Source organism: Dicentrarchus labrax, unplaced genomic scaffold (genome assembly GCF_905237075.1).
Source record: "Dicentrarchus labrax unplaced genomic scaffold, dlabrax2021, whole genome shotgun sequence".
Lineage (NCBI taxonomy): Eukaryota > Metazoa > Chordata > Actinopteri > Moronidae > Dicentrarchus > Dicentrarchus labrax.
Window position 1 is genome coordinate 7,659,946 of NW_026136723.1, and position 17,390 is coordinate 7,677,335.

At 42.2% G+C, this 17,390-nt stretch overlaps 1 protein-coding gene across 1 annotated transcript; it reads right to left on the reverse strand.

Moving 5' to 3' along the window:
• Positions 1-8,189: 8,189 nt before the first annotated feature.
• On the reverse strand, positions 8,190-16,891 carry tent5bb (terminal nucleotidyltransferase 5Bb). Its single transcript, XM_051390144.1, has 2 exons — positions 16,318-16,891; positions 8,190-9,877 (listed from the first exon to the last, which is right to left on the reverse strand). Exons 1-2 carry the CDS (start codon positions 16,471-16,473, stop codon positions 8,852-8,854), a joined length of 1,182 nt encoding a protein of 393 aa, XP_051246104.1. The 5' UTR covers positions 16,474-16,891; the 3' UTR covers positions 8,190-8,851.
• Positions 16,892-17,390: the final 499 nt, after the last annotated feature.

A 17,390-nucleotide genomic window follows, 5' to 3' on the forward strand; every position in this document is an offset into this window, starting at 1 on the left:
ACCTTTCAGAGGGCCAGTGTTTACTGTGGCTGTCAGGAAGCCGGTCGGATAAGGGAAGAGAGCACCCCCGCCCCATCTTCCTCTAAACCAAATGAAAGCAGGCTGGTGTTTGGCCCGAGCAGATGTTGGTACGATACCATTCGTTTCTGCCTCTAGTTGAAGGTCTGACATCGGCTGCAGTGGCTGTGTGGAAGCCTGTGAGCTGAAAGTATCCATTTCAAATAAGAAAAACAAAAATGACTTTCAAGACGCGACATTTCCATGCAGCAAATCTTTCCCAAAACTGTGTTGTGTGCTCACACGGTGTCTCTTTTTGTTTATAGTCTACACCCTCAGTGGTCTGGGACTCTCTCTTAAAAATACAGTTCATTATTTTCAGTCTGGGAATGACTCAACAGAATTCAGTGCTCAGTCGTCTGTGTTCCAGCCCTTTATTTGTCATGAAAACACAGACCGAGGCTTTTCTTCAGCGTCTGTGATGTTGTCTGTAAATTATAGGTTACAGACTAATTTGTTCAAATAAAGCGGTGAGAGCAGTGAATGCATATAAGAACATTTCTGTTCTGCTTGTTTTGGAAAAATAAATTCAGCTACTGAAGGAATTATACAGTATGTGTCAGTCCAGGAAAATTATGACTTGCTCGACTTTGTTGATTGATTCATCACTGAGCTGGCCTTTATGGGGAGATTTTATTTCTGTCCAATTGACCTCAAATTTGAAAGAGACTATTGGTCTCTCTGTAATTTTAAAGTAGAAGAAGGATATTTTATTTCACTTTGAGACTACAGGAAGTGGATTCAAAGTTCTTCCAGAAGTGGCACAGATATTTCATATTATGCTCTTGTATAAAATGGACACTTGTATCTTGTCTCTCAGTGTACATTAAAGGGACACTGTCCAATGCAACTTAGTGAGAAAAAGGTAAAATTTTAGCAATTTGTTAAAATAAATCTACTCAAAATCTGAGGTTAACAAGTAATTATTTAAATACCAGTTGAGAAGACAGTCTCGCCACAAGGTCCATTGAGTAGCTGTTCTGGAGCTTTCGATTATGTCAGAATTTTGTATGTAATTCTTAGTGTTCAAAATGAACTTATAAAATATAATGATCCTATAATTGTTCTGCTATAGCCATTAAATGCATTAGCGCTCACTTGTTACTTCTATATATAGTAGGCTGCATTGTCAGTGGCGGAGTCCACCATTTCAATGCTTAAATCAAATGGCATTCACATGCACAAGGGATTCATTCATCCATACTACAGGACATTCTGAAGACAAGCGTTAGCACATTAGTTGTGTGCATATGCCACATAATAAGGTAATCTGGACAACCAGTCCCGGGCATTTTGAAAAGGAAAGATATTTGCATCGGTACAAGTACAGTGATGCTTGGCTTTTGTTGTATTTGTGAGTAGCTGCTCAAAGAACATTTTCAGCCCCTGGTGATTGATAATCTGGTCAATTTAATTTAGAACCTAACTCTGAGACTTTCTTAGCATTACCACCAGTATCCACAGGTGTCACCAGATCAAACAGAACTGAAATCTTTCTGTAACTTTAGGGACATCTTGTCTATGTTAGCTTAAAAAGCTGAAGTTCATTCTTGACTTTGGAAACGTCATGAGAAGACATTTCATTTGCTGATGAAGCTCATGTTAGTAATTGAAAGCTCTATAACAGCTACTTGATGGACCTTGTGGTCAGATTATTATCTCAGCTGCCCAGGTCAAGAATACCACTTAAAATTTATTCGAGAATAAATCACATATTGAGCATAGCGTTAGTTCAGGCAGGGCACAAAGTCAGGCTTAGCTTTCAGTTGAAGCTATATCATACTCACAGCTAGTCATAAACATACATCAGCTGATTTCTCTAAGCTTCCCATTGGATACCATACACAGTCAGCTGACAGCTCACCTGATTTCCTCAAGCATCCAATTGGCAAACATCATGCATGGCGCCTTATTTAAGCTGCTTTAGCCTGCCTGCCTATCTCTGCTGCTTCCTCTACAAGCCTTTTTGCCAGGATGTTGTGTGCGTTACTTGTGGTTTGTCGTTTGTTTCTACTTGTCCTGTCTGCGGTGAGTATGATGGCGGGTCGATTGCATTGTGAAGTCTCAGCAGCGATCTCGGCTGTTGGGGAGAGTGTCGCTTTGAACAACATCCGCAGTTGTGTCCGGCTGTTCTGGTTCTGGAGGGTCCGCAGAAGGGGGGGGAATTGCTCCTGCGGCTCCGCTGCGGTCCCGGCTCCGGCTCTGGCTCCGGCTCTGGCGCTGCGCTGCCTTCCAGGGAAGCGCGGGTCCCAGGCGCAGCGGCCGGCTCCACCTGTCTTGCTTGTCAGTTCTGTCCAACATCCGGTTGTCGCTTGCCGTCATGGGTTCAAGGGTCCAGGGTTCGGTTCGGCACGTCAGGCCGGCCAGTCTTCGTCCGCAGTTGGCCTGTTTCCCTCCTCGCTGTCTGCAGGTAGAGCGCATGGTCCCACAGGTGCAGCGCTGGACGATGACGTTGTTTTGTTTTGACGGCGTCACATTCCCGCCGAGAATGCTGGGAAGTGCAGTCCCAATCACCATAGGGAAGAACGTGCTGCCTCTCAAGGGGGCATGAGAGATAAACCTTCAACCCCAGTAAACGTCCCTGAGCTGGGGAAGGCGCTAAGAAAGCATCTAAACACTGTTAGTGAATTATCTGTTATAGGGCTGGTTCATGGTTCTTAGCTGGGTTGACTTGGTTGCAAAACCTACGATCTGCTTTGAAGAGCTGACATAGTCGATGCTTTACTGAAGAAAGGATAACAAAGGTTCATATTGGTCCATTCATAAATCGCCTTCTCAACAAGCATTAAGGTATAGCTACCAGGAAATATTCAGGGAAAATAAATAAACATAATTATTAATTTATCTGCTCTTGCAAAGGCGAAACTAAGGCATAAATAGTTTAAATCCTCTGGCACTTTTCCTTATTTTTATGCTATAATCTACAATGCCATCAGTTGATTAAAGAAGCATGTAGAGGCGCATGGCTAGCCAAGGCAGATGTCACAGATGCATTTAAGTCATGTATTACACCTTCACATTGGTATATGTTCAGTTTAATGAAGAGAAATTTACTTCTCAGTTAGGCTCACCTTTGGTTGTTACAGCAGCCCCAGATATTTGACACTTGTCAGAGGCTCTCTGCTGGATTCTTTTAATAACTGCAACTGCTTTCGTGCTCCATCTCGTAGACGATTTTCTGTTAGTTGACTATCAATTCAAAATCAGACAATGCATTTTTGCTCTTAAATATACCTTTTAAAACATTAGGTCTTCTGCTATCCAAGTAGAACATCAGGCCCTGTAAGGCTAGAGTTCTAGGCTTCACTCTAGATAGTGTACTGATGCAAATCGCATCAGAGAGGTAATAAAAGCAGCAGGCAGTAGTAATTTCCAAAAGAGAACTGCTCTCCTTGCTTAGACATCTTAAATTGGCATATGTGATATAAGGGAAGTTCCCTTATATCCAGGCTTCTGGACCTCTCCGATTTATAGAGCACTCCATGATATGGTGAGCTTGAATGAGGGCTGCAGATCCGAGCCCCAGTCCCGATCTCTTCTGTGTGATAATGGCATGGCATCTCCTTCTTTTACAATGAGCAGCTAGAATCATCATTTGCCATTAATTATAAAAAGATGCAGCATATTGAGTACATATAAATGAATCGAACACTGTGTGCCAGTTCACCCTGGGAGCTTTATGTCAACAGCAAGGTCTAATAGTGTGACTGCTATGATCTACTAGATCACTAATGGACAGCTTTGCTGAGCTTAGAAGACAGGGAGCAGACATGAGGGGCAATTTAGGGAAGAGCAATGGATCCACAGTTTTCGGTGTTGTGTACAGACATAATGGAGATATAATTAATTCAAGCATACAGTAGAAGTGGCATGATTGACCTGTATGATAACCGCCCTTCTGTAGGTTTTGGGGGGGTTTTATAATAATCAGTGGTTCACAGACATATGGCTACAATACTGTCATCTACCTTTTTAATGAATGTACCAATTGTTGTTTCATGTTTCTGTGGGGAAAAGACTGGTCAAGGAAACAATCATGTTTTTTGCGACAATGAGGCAACTGCCAACATCATTTACAAGGGCGTTCTTCAGTTCCATTCATTAATAGATTTGTAAGGCGCCTCACTTGGTTATCTATGTTGGGTAAATTCATTATTAGAGCATCTCATATTCCATGCTTGGATAACAATTGCTGATTTTGTACCTTCACAGGTTTTGTACCTTAAGGTTTTCCACATAGGCATGTGGAAGGACAAGGAGGTCTCATACAGAGCCACACCACCAAATATAACACTCTGTTTGGGAAATATGTTTTGCTGGCTTAATTTAAATATTCTTCTAGCATAACTTCTTAGGGATCTCTTTATTAATCCTCAGCCAAGTTACTTAAACTAGTTTCTGCATAATTATTGGCTTTATTACTGTTATTTATTTCTTACAAAAATTTGCGCTGCTGGCTCCTCTTACTGGCACTTCCATGTAGCTCATGGAAGGGAGGTTGCCTGGTATGGTTCTTTGGGGGTCTCTGCTGCCGCTCTCCTTGTCTTAAACTTTTCCATGTAGGCACATGGAAGGGCAGGGAGGTGTGCTCTCCCTGCCTTAAGGTTTTCCACGTAGGCACGCGGAAGGACAAGGAGGTCCCAGAACAGAGCCATACCGCCAAATGTAATTCTGCTTGGAATATAAGATATTTTGACGAAAGTGGTCCTGACTGAAATTGAGCATAGCGTTAGTTCAGGCAGGGCACGAAGTCAGGCTTAGCTTTCAGTTACAGCTATATCATACCAGCACAGCTAGTCATAAACATACATCAGCTGATTCCTCTAAGCTTCCCATTGGATACCATACACAGTCAGCTGACAGCTCACCTGATTTCCTCAAGCATCCAATTGGCAAACATCATGCATGGCGCCTTATTTAAGCTGCTTTAGCCTGCCTGCCTATCTCTGCTGCTCCTCTACAAGCCTTTTGCACCCACCTCCACCCCAGCTCCTCCTTTTTATGTTGTTTCTAATTAATCAATGTCATTTTCTGATTGCCATTGATGCTTGCTCTGTTCTGTACCCTGGGGTCTCTGCTGCCGCTCTCCTTGTCTTAAACTTTTCCATGTATGCACATGGAAGGGCAGGGAGGTGTGCTCTCCCTGCCTTAAGGTTTTCCACGTAGGCACGCGGAAGGACAAGGAGGTCCCAGAACAGAGCCATACCGCCAAATGTAATTCTGCTTAGAATATAAGATATTTTGACGAAAGTGGTCCTGACTGAAATATTATGATTTACAAATGGAGCATCCAGTCATACATATGCTAAACCCATTTTTGTAGGTATTGGGTTTTTATACTTTCACATAAATGTCATGAAATTTCACTCTTTTTAACAGAAATTCCCTAATAAACATGTTTTTATCTAATTTTGTGGCACAGAAAATGTACCAAGTGCCAATGTGGATGCATAGTTTTTATTGCCCTCTGTATGGCACAGACAGCCCCTTTGCATTTTGGGACAACAAATAAACATCACCATGGTGAAGCTGCTCTGAATATCCACAGATCCTACAAATAGAAATCCTGTGAGTTCCTGGGAATTGCTTGCTAACGACATGATGATGGATGGAGCAATGCCACCCAGTCCAGTAAAACAGCTTTATGAGAAATCTTTAGCACCACTTCCTTCATTCTTCAGCTGTAAAGACTGAAATTAGTATCAATCCGATTCAATCATTCTTGAACAGAAGAAATGTATTTGTTTTTATTACATCTCAATCGTGAATTTTTGTACATGTGGTACTTTTATGGAACTTAATTTGGATGACGGCAGCTGAAACTAGGAAATCGTAGTTCTCTCCACTTTCTTTGATTTAAAATATGTCTTTTGATTTGTTGACTTACCCTCTAATTTCCCCCAAAGTCCACCTCCCGTGATAAATACTCCTTTAACATCTTCCTTTAGGCATGTTCTCTAAAGTTCACTGCGTTCAACTTTGTTTGAGAAGATTCAGCCGCCCATGTAGCATCTCATCTGAGAACAAATTTGTTTTTCTATTACAGTCTCCCTAGGCAGCCAATATACCCAGATAGGGAGCTGAGAGCTGACAATGGTGAACAGCTCGTTACACTGGAGACCATTCTTGGCTACACGCTCATCCTCACCCTTCCCATCATCCCCCAGGTGGTATCACTCAACACTGAAGAAGACATTCCAATAATCTAATCAGCCGACATGTAAACGTACCACATCCCTGAACAACATGCACACTGTGATTGTCAGACAGAGATTACTCCACACTGCAGACTAACACAGAAAGGAGGAAAAAATGATAACAGGACCTTTTGAGTTCCAATGGCTGTGGTGGGAGTCGAACCCAGAAGGGCCCACCCACGTAGACCAGAGAAGGGGGGGGGGTGAGAAGGCCAAGCTGCTGAGAGCTGGTGGAACAGTATGAACCACAGTGCTTACCACAGTGTCAGATTTATCTGTGTTATTTGTCCAGGAAAAACAAAACTGTGGCTACCTTGCCTTAAATCTAAGGTAAATGGCTTAGAAAATAGCTATCAGCTACTATAGGAGGAACTGTGTTGACCTTCATGGCATAAAGCCTACATCAAGGTTTGAGTTTTTTATTGTATAACCACATCGGAATTTCTCCCCAATAAATGAACATTTTGTAATATTTTATTTAGATACAAGACTTGGAGTATACAGCCACGCTAGCTGCTCTGTGAGGCTGTACTTAGAAGCCTTAGAGCTGAATGCTAACGTTAGCATGCTCAGAATATCAATGTTAAAATGGTTAAATGTTTACTATGTTCACAATCCTAATTTAACATGCTACACACACACACAAAGTACAACTGAGGCTGATGGGAATGCCATTCATTTTGCAGGTATTTGTTTATAAACCAACATTTTGAGAGGGAAATGTGCCAAATTTATGGCAATCCATGTAATAGTCGGTGCAAAATTTCATTCCAGACCAAAGTGGTGGAGTGACCGACTGACAGACCGGTATTACCATCGGGCAACAAGATTTCTCAGTTTCATAGAGATTAGTCTTGAGCAAATGCAACACATTAACAACTGGCTGTATTTGTTAATTAATATTAGACATTTCCAGAGATGTGCCTCACAACTCTCTGGTTGACTCTTGAGGTCTGGCCACCAGGCGCAGAAATCACTGGTTTGTTAAAGATACGACAAGCTCTGTGACTTTAATGTGTGTTTATTCCAGTGGAAATCTCCAGGGGTGTCCTGGGTTTCCTTGAGTGTTTCTGTGGCAGTTTGGAGACGGAGAAGTCTGACAGCTAACCCAGGGAGGGAAATTTCCCTTGTCATTTATATCTCATCCCGTTAATCATTCTGACAGACACTTTCCTTCAAAATGAACTTAGAGAGAAATCAGTGAGCACTTCACTCAAGTGTTCCAGCATTGCAAGTACTTTCTGTCTCCATCAGGAGCAATAGTTAGCAGGTGTGTCCCAGCTACATGCCATTTTCATGCTCTACTAAATCTCAAGAAGTCATCCCCCATGCAAAAGTAATTTGGATAAAATGTCATAGCGGGAGACATGCTGGTCTAAGCGAGGATGAAATACTGAACTGTTGATCATACAGGAAGTGAAGCGCTGGAATGCGTCATTACATTTGCTGAACAGCCAGCAGTCCCATTTCACCACCTGGTCCTCAGCTGCCCCTTCAGAGCTCAATTCATCCAAGACAAGCAGCAGCAATCTCCCCTTTCTGAATGAGGCCAAGGAAACCCCTTGTCAGATGCCCAAGTGGAAGGAAATGGCTAATGTATAGGCTCGGGCTCAGGGGAATCCGTTTCTGGGGGAAGGGGGGAATGCACAGAGCTTGAACAAGTAAGTGTTTGTGTCAGGCCAGTTGGTGTCTGGTTGATGGAACACAGACAACACACTGAGGAGTTTGTATGTGATCAAGGAAGATAGTGAAAGATAGAAATGTGAATCTTTGGAGACACAGCAACTGAGACAGTGAGATACAGAGAATGGAGATAGAGTTCATGACGCACATCCCCAGACTAATTTGAGTCAACTGGGGCGTATTAAAACAATTCGTCCTTATCTAAGTGCTTGTTTTTGTAGAAAGTGTAAAGAAAGACCAATGTAACACATCTTTCCATTTTTGACATTTTTTTAATGATTTAAAAACAAATACCCTGGCCCTAGATATAGAAATGTACAGTAACCTGGATGAAAAGGTTTCAAAAACAATTCTTACATAGCAATTACTATAAAGACGTTGGTCAGTTTCAGGCACTTGGAACCACATACAGTCTTTGTTTGTCATGCTACACAACAAAGTATTTCTTTGGTCCTTTTTATCTCCCAGTCAGGTCAGCCGTAACCACAGACAGAACAAAAAACAGCTTTCTGGTTTCGTACAAAGTATTTACATTTCATTAAAGACCCAATATAAGCCTCCATCAGACAAGAAACAGAACTGGAAAAGTTCCTCCGTCACATATCAACCCTTCATAGTCTTCCATACATTTCCACATTGGTTATGAAACGACAACAGAATAAAAAGGTATAATTATAATGGCTCAAATGAGATTTCTTTTCTTTTTTTACAGCAGTAATAATCAATATAACTTAGTGGAATGGTTTTGATATAAGATTTGGCAAAAAAAGATACATTAGCTCCTTTTTGTCCACAACGGGCTTCAAACCAAAAAAAGCCCCTTTGCTACAGAGGTATTAAGCACTCTAATGAATGCTCAACTTACATTAAAAAGTTAAAACCGAAAGCTCTCCAGACATCCTAAAAGTCATAGCTCAGCTGCAAGGCAGCCACGTCTGATAAGAGTTACTGCATGTAGCCATGGGTGACTGAACTTGTGCCACATAGTAATTGCTGAAATTGACATCTCTGACATAGGGAGCTGGCTGGTAGTAGCAGGTGATGTTGGACAGAGCAGGGATAGCGTTCTGTTCGGCCATTACACGCAGCGCCAGGGCAGAAATGAGTGCCAGCGTCTGCCTGCGCTCGTGGCCCATCAGACACACAGTGCTCTCGTCCACCACCTGCCTCAGCGTCACCAGGTAATCATAGCGCTTGTGCTCAATACCCGCAAAGTGGTTCTGCAGATAGGCCTCGAGTTTCCTCTGCTGCTCGCTTATGTCGGGGAAGTCGATGAAGAAGCGTGAGCACATGTAGCGCTGCATCTGTTTCATTTGAGTCTCAGAGGAAGGCCGGAAGCCGCGCACCAGCAGGTGGCAGTACTTGAGCAGCCCGCCCCCCCGGATCTCTTCTGGGCTGCGGGTGGCGATAGTCCTGGAGAGAAGGTGACCCAGAGCTTCCTCAAAGTCCCCATACATGCTCTCCCCCTGCACCGTAGGGTGGAAGGTCTTGGACATGGCCGTCTCCGAGCAGCGGTCGAAGAGCAGCAACGAGTCCAGAGTGATCTGGAAGGAGTCAACGCTGAACTCAAATTGCCTTCTCAGGGAGTCCACAAACTTCAACTCCACGTTCTTGCCGGTGTTGTTGGACAGCGAAATGAGGCTCCAGCGGTCCGTCTCGTTGCAAACTTTAACCAGTTTCTGCACATACGCTTCCTTCAGGGCGAGGGCTGTGATCCGCTCCCTGCACACCCCTTCAGGCAAGAAGTCCACCAGGCAGTCCAGCACCACGTCCTTCACCAGCCGAAAGGTCTTGTCATCAGTGAGACTCAGGCCGAAAATCAGGTCCAGGTCTTTGTAGCCGAGGCCATTTTCCTGGTGAAGCACGTGGCTGGCCGCTGAGCCGTTCAGCTTGACATCACGTACCACCACACCCCGCTCCTCCAGTCGAGCCCTGACCACCTGAAAGACAGAGATGAAGGAAAAATGAGTGATGATAAAAATCAGAAGAGGCTGACACAGAAAATACAAGTATGTACATGCAAAAGGGAGCTGCTCTCTCCTCACTGCATAAAATAACGAGAATCTGAGCTGCTGAAAATATAGCTTGGGGGGTAAAACTTTGAGTTAAATGAAAGCAGTAAAACAGAATGCAATATGAGAGGATCCCTTTCAAAACAGTTTCCTGAATATCTAATTCAATTTGATGGCAGAACAAAGCAAGGAGAAATGTATTACAACTTCACAAAAATAAATAAAAGAGGAATATTTGCTTTTTCAGACATTTATGGATATCTACATAAATATCTTTCTCAAGCTAGTATTACAAAAATACCAATAGCTCTCCAATAAAGTTTACTGTGTGATAAATGTATTTAGTCATACATTTCTTGACTTCTTGCTTTTTTAAGTAAAATGTGTTTATAAAAGAATAACAGTAAAAATGCTGCAGGATTTGAGCATTTTGGAATATTTTATTGCCGGTAAATGCAGGCAATGCATGCAGAGTCAGGGAAAGCCGGAGGCAGATTCCTGAAGCAGGCAGGTTTTTTAATATATCACTTAAGGAAACACTGTCAACAAAGTGGCTGCTTAGGGGATGGTTTCATTAACCATAACCGGTCCTGTTGCCTGAGAGGGGTGATGCCCTACATACTGTACAGTATACCTCTAATGAGCTGAATACCTGATCTAGTCCTATCTGCTCAAATGTGTACAAGTATAAGCAACATCAGCACAACAGCGATAAACTGTGGAAAATGACAAGTCAGAGCGTGTCGGCTGTAAGAGGCTCTTAACTAAAAAAATCAAAAGTTCAGCTGTGAACTTTTAAACTCGTGGCCTCAGATCATATTGAGAAAATGTGATCCCTTTGCTGTCCTATAAACACTCTTTGGCAAGAAAAAAGGTTTATCTGGTTATTGGAACACACACCATGTTGTACTGCTGTGATGCTTGGGGAAACTGCTGAGCTACAGACAGCTGAGATGTTTATGCTTCCTGTCTGTTGCATCAGTCAAATGACACAAAGAGGAGAAAAACAGCCAAACAAGGCCATTTCTGAAGAAATCCAAAACACAGCTGTCTGTTACCAAAAAAACCCTCTCATTAGCTACACTGTCCTAATTAAATGCTGAGATACTGACAGTATCTGAATGCATTTTTTTTTTAGCTTAATTCAATATATCCCTTTTCAATGGCGGTTAGAAAAAGAGTCCATGTGCTAGTTTGTGATGTAAAACTAAGGCAATTTCTTCAATCTGACATTGTTCTTCTTGAAAAACACCAGAAGATTAAAGGAAGTGACATGAGAATAGTGTTTGTCAAGTTGCAATTATTCTCTTAAGGTTCCTCATTCTTGTGACAAACCATACTGGGTTAGAGCCAAGTGTTAACATTACATTTCAGATAAAAGATCCTGATGTTTGAGGAAGAGTTCCACACTCTTATCTGCTTTCTTTCCGACTGTGCAATGAAGACGGGTTTTATGTAGGACGCTAGCATGTGGTATACAGCTAGCATAGCTCTCTCCAAAATGAAGAAATACACCTCAGAGTCTCACATTTACACGATTTATATGTGGTTTAGTCTGTACATGAACAGAAATGTGGATTTTGGCTTAGTTGCTAACATTTACAGATGCGTATTTGGAAATGTTAGCTAGAAGAGACTGTTCAACAAGAAATGGTTACAGCACAAAACCACAAATTGTCATTTCAGCATTTCTGTTTGCCTAGGGATTAAATAAATGAGATACAAGGTGTAAAATAGAAAACTTTACGACTTATAGGTGTATTTTGAAAAGATGGCTTTCAACAGAGCCATGCTAGCTGCCTGCTCCCGCCGCCATTGTTTATGGTTAGCTAGGCTAGCAGAAACGAGTCCAGATCTGTATTTAACACACACAGACGTGGAATTACAAGCAAATTATTATTTGCTTGTAAGATTATATATTATATTAATTTCCTAAACTAAAGGTTATGATACAAAGGCAACATATTTCAAGTCAAACCGTTAAAAATAAAGATACTGTGTGTAGAGAATAAGTTCTACCACGAACACAGTTTATCTGCTATTTTGATAGCCCAAAGCGAAGAGACAAAAACACTTACTAACAAAAAGTTAATTCAAAGCAAGGGCGCCATATTATTCCAAAATCCAATGAGAAAAGGTCAGAAGCTCTGTAGAATTAAATTACACAGGGTTTCACAGGACAACACTGCAGAGAAGTGGATTTTTTAACCATCCAGCAAGGGAAACCCACAGCACTATTTGCTCTGACCTCACACTTAAACAGTTGGTCCGAGTTAACAGCACGTCATAATCTGCCTGTCTGGGGGTCCCACAAGGCGCGTATGAGGAAGCACAGCTCTGCCACCCCCACCATCCCCGTCCTTCAGCACTCATAAAACAGGCTAGTACATTTCCCACATGACGCACCAGCACCTGGTGAGCCGAGTGAAGGGAGACACTTCCGCCGACATTCGAGCACAAGAGCCTTGTAAAAAGAGCCGCAAAAACACCAGACTGTCTGGTGTTGACAACGCCTTGGCGACACATAACAGTCTCTCCACTTTCCTTCTCCAGTCTCAATCGTTTCCTTGAGTATTTCATTTAAGCTGCGGCCTGAATGTGTTTTTATTATGGCAGTTTGAAATGGCCCAGCCATTTACCAGCCCATAGTCCCCTGGACGCCAATGAGAGCTCTGGGCAGTGAGTCAGATGATCCCTCTGCCAGGGAAATGGCGACAGCGAGTGAGGAGTTACGAGTCCCTGACCTTCATATTCACTCCAAAACTAACCCAGCCAGTCAGTCGTACAGTAGCTTGGCAGGCAGTGGGGGATGATGATGGTTTTTCCTCTGATTTGAATAGCTTCCTTGAATTTCCTATGTACAGGTGGTCATTTCACCTGTATGCTTAGACCAGAGTGAGGCACGGGCTGAAAGGTGATACTATTACACCTATGTGAGATGGACATTTTCAATGAAGGATTTGTTTATGTGATTCAAGGGTACAAAGACATTTTAATGTCTTCGGCCCCTTAAACTTTATTTGATAGTATTTTATCCAAGGAACACATCTGAGGAGACTCTTGTTGTGTTGGATTGTTGAGCCAGCCATGTAAGATAAAACTGGTGAGAGTGAAAGCTATGGTACGAGTAATCGTCCACATATATCTTGTGACTTTGTTGGTCTAACAGTAATCATATTTAAAGAATAAATATGGATTAGAATTTCATTAGACCCACTGTTTATAGTTTAATATAGAAATCAAACTCAACCCAGGTTGTTAAAAGGAAAAAAGGAAAAAAGGACCTTGGTTTTCTCAATGGACATTCCTGCTCTGGACACACAGGAAGTGATGTAAAGTTGTGTTTCAAAGTAAGCATGAGAAGCATTAGCCACTTTGGCAAAAAAACACATAGAAACTCTAACTTCATCAATGGAAATTCCAGCCCGAGAGATCCTATCATCGCCACCCACACTGTTTGATCTGTGAGAAGCACTAAGATGTGCATTTGTGCAAAATGAGCCAAAAATTGTAAGCTAACTGCCAAATAAAAATCATTACCTAACCGTCTAAACTTAATGTTACCTCCTCAAGGGAGCACTGGGAGCATGTGGTGTCTTCATGTTGCTCTTTCTCAACAATAGCCTAGTGAGGAGTTGGTTTACAGTCTGGCCGGGGACACAGTGGAGTCAGGCGACTGGTCTTCACTTACCACAGTGATACGTTGTCAAGCCTGACCCAAAAGCCCAGTGTTATTACAGGCACTAATCCACTCCACACATTCTGCTTCAAATCCTGGACACTTTCTACCAACCGGGAGTACTACTTCCAGTTTGAAAAAAGTGAAAAGCACAATGACTAAGGCAGGGACAGGCACAACAATTTAGTTTGAATAATAGCCTGCAGAGCTGGAATATGAGACAACCCTCTTGGTGGCCAATAAAAACACAGTGGCCTCCATACCTGCGCCTCGAAACCTAAACCCACTCAGCAAATTACATAACCTATGACACACAAATCAGATATCTGTGTTTATCATCATGTGGTTTCATGCTACCGTGGATGTAGGGCCTCTGTAGATAGAGGAAAATGTATGGTAATACTCTGACTGTTGGTTGATGACTGTCAACATTGAATGAGCACAGAGGTGTAAGTAACAGTAAAAGTTTTCTTTCACTGCCCCTGTGGCTCACTCACAACCAGACCACAAACAGATGTTATTTAAATGTGGCGCTCACACAAACCCACCATGGACATGGGCTCCTCTGACTCTTTGGGAGTGTGATCTGTTGGTCAGCTTACCAAGCAGCCTACAGTATGTGACGACAGGTTTGGCTCCGGAATCATCTCTATTTGTCTCAGGTAGACAGTGTCTGGTGCACGAGCTAAAAATAAATCACATTTAAAGGAGCAGACTGGTGGTTTTGCATGTTTTAGACCATTTACCATGAATCACGGATACCTCACATTACTGTCAACCATTTTCCAAAACATATCATAGTGGTTTAGATCTCTGAATGTGTTTTTCCTTCCTTCCAGGCAGTCATTGGTTTCCATTTATGTCCATATGGTATGAAAATCAACTTGCTGAGACTTCAAGCCTTCTTGACATATTCCATGACAGGGAACATGGCCTCTGCTTTTATTTTGGTCAAAATAATGGTATCACTGCGAAGTGATGCAGTGCAGACTTTTTAAATCAGTGGATTATGCTAATGAAACTGGACAACAGCGATAAGTGTAAAGTCATAAATGTGCCGCACCAATTTATCATTAGCATAAGCACCTGACAGAACTGTCCACCTGAGACACAGAGATATTATTTTAATGGCTGGTGTTATACCTAAACTGATCCAAAATAATCAAATATTATTTTACTTAACTTTTCCCATGTAGCTTCTTGTTTTCATTACATTAGCTAGTATTTGCATTGCTAATTCAGACCGCACCAACAAAAAGCTTGTTTTCTTAAGCTAAGAACCTCCAGGCTATATACAATAAACAACTCTGGATTACTAAAATGTTTATCTGTGTACTTTGGGTAAAGCCACATCCAGCATGTTAACATCAGACAGCACAGACACTGGAGGTAGAGAGAAACCTTTGGTGCCTCACATCAGATATTGCATGAGCAGTGGGCTAAATTTCCAAAAGTACTCTCGCTCATGGAAAGAAAAATGTCTGGGGTCCCTGTTGTCTACAGTCGTGTAATGAAGGAAAGTGTTCAGTGCAGATGGTAGGGGCCTCCTTGATTATAGAGGCCCTTGAAATATTGTGCCTGTGAGGGTCTTTCTTCCCCACAGGACCACCGCAGAAAATATGAATCACTAAAGTGAAATGTGAACCTGGATTACAGGCAAGGACATTCAAGTTATGTCCAGGAAAATTCCGACCCAGGCAATTCCCTATACATTCATCCCCAGTAAATATAACATAGCTCACTCATTATCTCTCGCTTGTTTTCACGAGAGCTGTGAAAAAAAATGACTTAAGGAGCATTAGTGAGCTAGTGGAAAACTGCAGTCATAGTGTTAGATCATCTCGACTCATGTGTCTGTGTTGAAAGTATGAGTGATCAAATGTCTTTTTAAGTGTAATCAGCTCTGCCACAAATCCTTACCACTGCTTTAGTGAGTTTGGAAAAAACAGTGGCACTCTGCTGCATGTGTCAATGCTCAAATCAAAGAAGCAAGGGTGACTTTGTTAGGCAGTTATATATCCTCCTGATTTTAATTTCCTTTCAGAAACATCCACTGGAAAAAAGTCCATCTTAGCATGTATGTACATGTATTAAAATCTTATTTATATCTGCCAGTGCAGAGACAATTACAGATTCAGAAGAATTTTCTAGAAGTGAGTGTCTGGTGCAGCAAATTACTGTATGTATAATCAGCTGATAAGGTGCTGTGTGTTATCTGAAACACTTTTACACTATTTAATTCAACTAGTCAATGTTGTCAGTGTGTGTGTGTGTGTGTGTGTGTGTGTGTGTGTGTGTGTGTGTGTGTGTGTGTGTGCATTGGGGGTTGATGCTTTTTTTCAAACTGATCAGCAAGTCTCATAAGACTATTTCCCCCTTTTTAATCATTACTGACAACTTTTTAAATTAAAATGACATTTATGATGAGTCCATATTAATCACACAGTAGATTAAAAGTGTATATCACCCACGGAAGGAGTTTAAAGAATAAGTTATGCATGATTCCTTTTAGGGTTGACTTCATATACACCACAGTAAGTAGAACTAATAAAGTGACACACTTCTCATATTAAAGGTTTTATTCTTGTCCCGAGTTTATTCCCACTCTCCATCATCAGTGCCATGCGCGCTCCTGGAGACTTTATTTTAGAGGGACATTCAAAGACAGTGAGATAGACGGGGGTCTCACCTGGACGATCTGCCGGGGCTGCACGGACAGCGTGGGGAAGTTTCCGCGGCCGTGGATCGGGACGCTCTCGCCCAGGATGGAGTCCAAACGCCGCACCTGATCCCAAGACAGCACGCTGACTCGCCGACTTTGCTCCGACGCATCACCGGAGGACATGACGACCGGACTGGGATGTCCACACAGTGTGAAGGCTAAAAGCAGAAGAGCAGCGGCGCAGTCCCCCTCAGAAAGAGCCCGTGGTGTTCGGATGACTGTGGATGGAGTGGGAAACACAGAGCGTCTCTCCTCTTCTGGGACAACTTTCAGAAAGCTCCTAAATGCAGTGAAGTGATGGGATTTTTTTGTAGAATATCGGACATCTCCAAAGCAGAAACTTCCAGCAGTCCCCCTGTGCCTGTCTGTCTGTCTGTCTGCACTGACTCTCTGCTCAGATTAGAGCCGCCTCTGGACTCGCACCGGGTTTTTACCGAGCTGGGATTAACAGGAGCCTCCCCATTGGCTGGTCAGAGATTTATGACCGCTACAACATACAGCAGACTACAATCAGCCTACACACACACACACACACACACACACACACACACACACACACACACACACACACACACACACACACACATACATACTTCCAATGCCTCGGATGACAGGTTCAAGGACTGTAGGAAATATGGTAATTACTAGTTAATTAAAGGGCGCAGTTCTCTGGAACTTCAATGGTTTCCCGTTTCAAAACCTGTTCTGTGCACGCTGAAACTGACAAACATTAATTGTTTTTAAATACATTTTTAGCTTATGTACTGTAAGGAAATGTAGAGCAAAAATGAGCAAACTAATATAGAAGAAGACAGAAGAAGGGGAAATATTGAAGCAAATGATAAGTTAATAAGACTGTAGGGGGGAAAAACCCCTTTCATAGTCTCTTTGACCTTTGAAATTATAGATGTGTTCCAAACCGTAGATGTATAAACTGGTAAAATAAAACTGTCACCATTAAATCCCAACAGTTTCTCTGCAACACAAAATATGTGTGATTAAATAAGTAATAGTCAAACTGGAAGTTAGAAAATAAAATG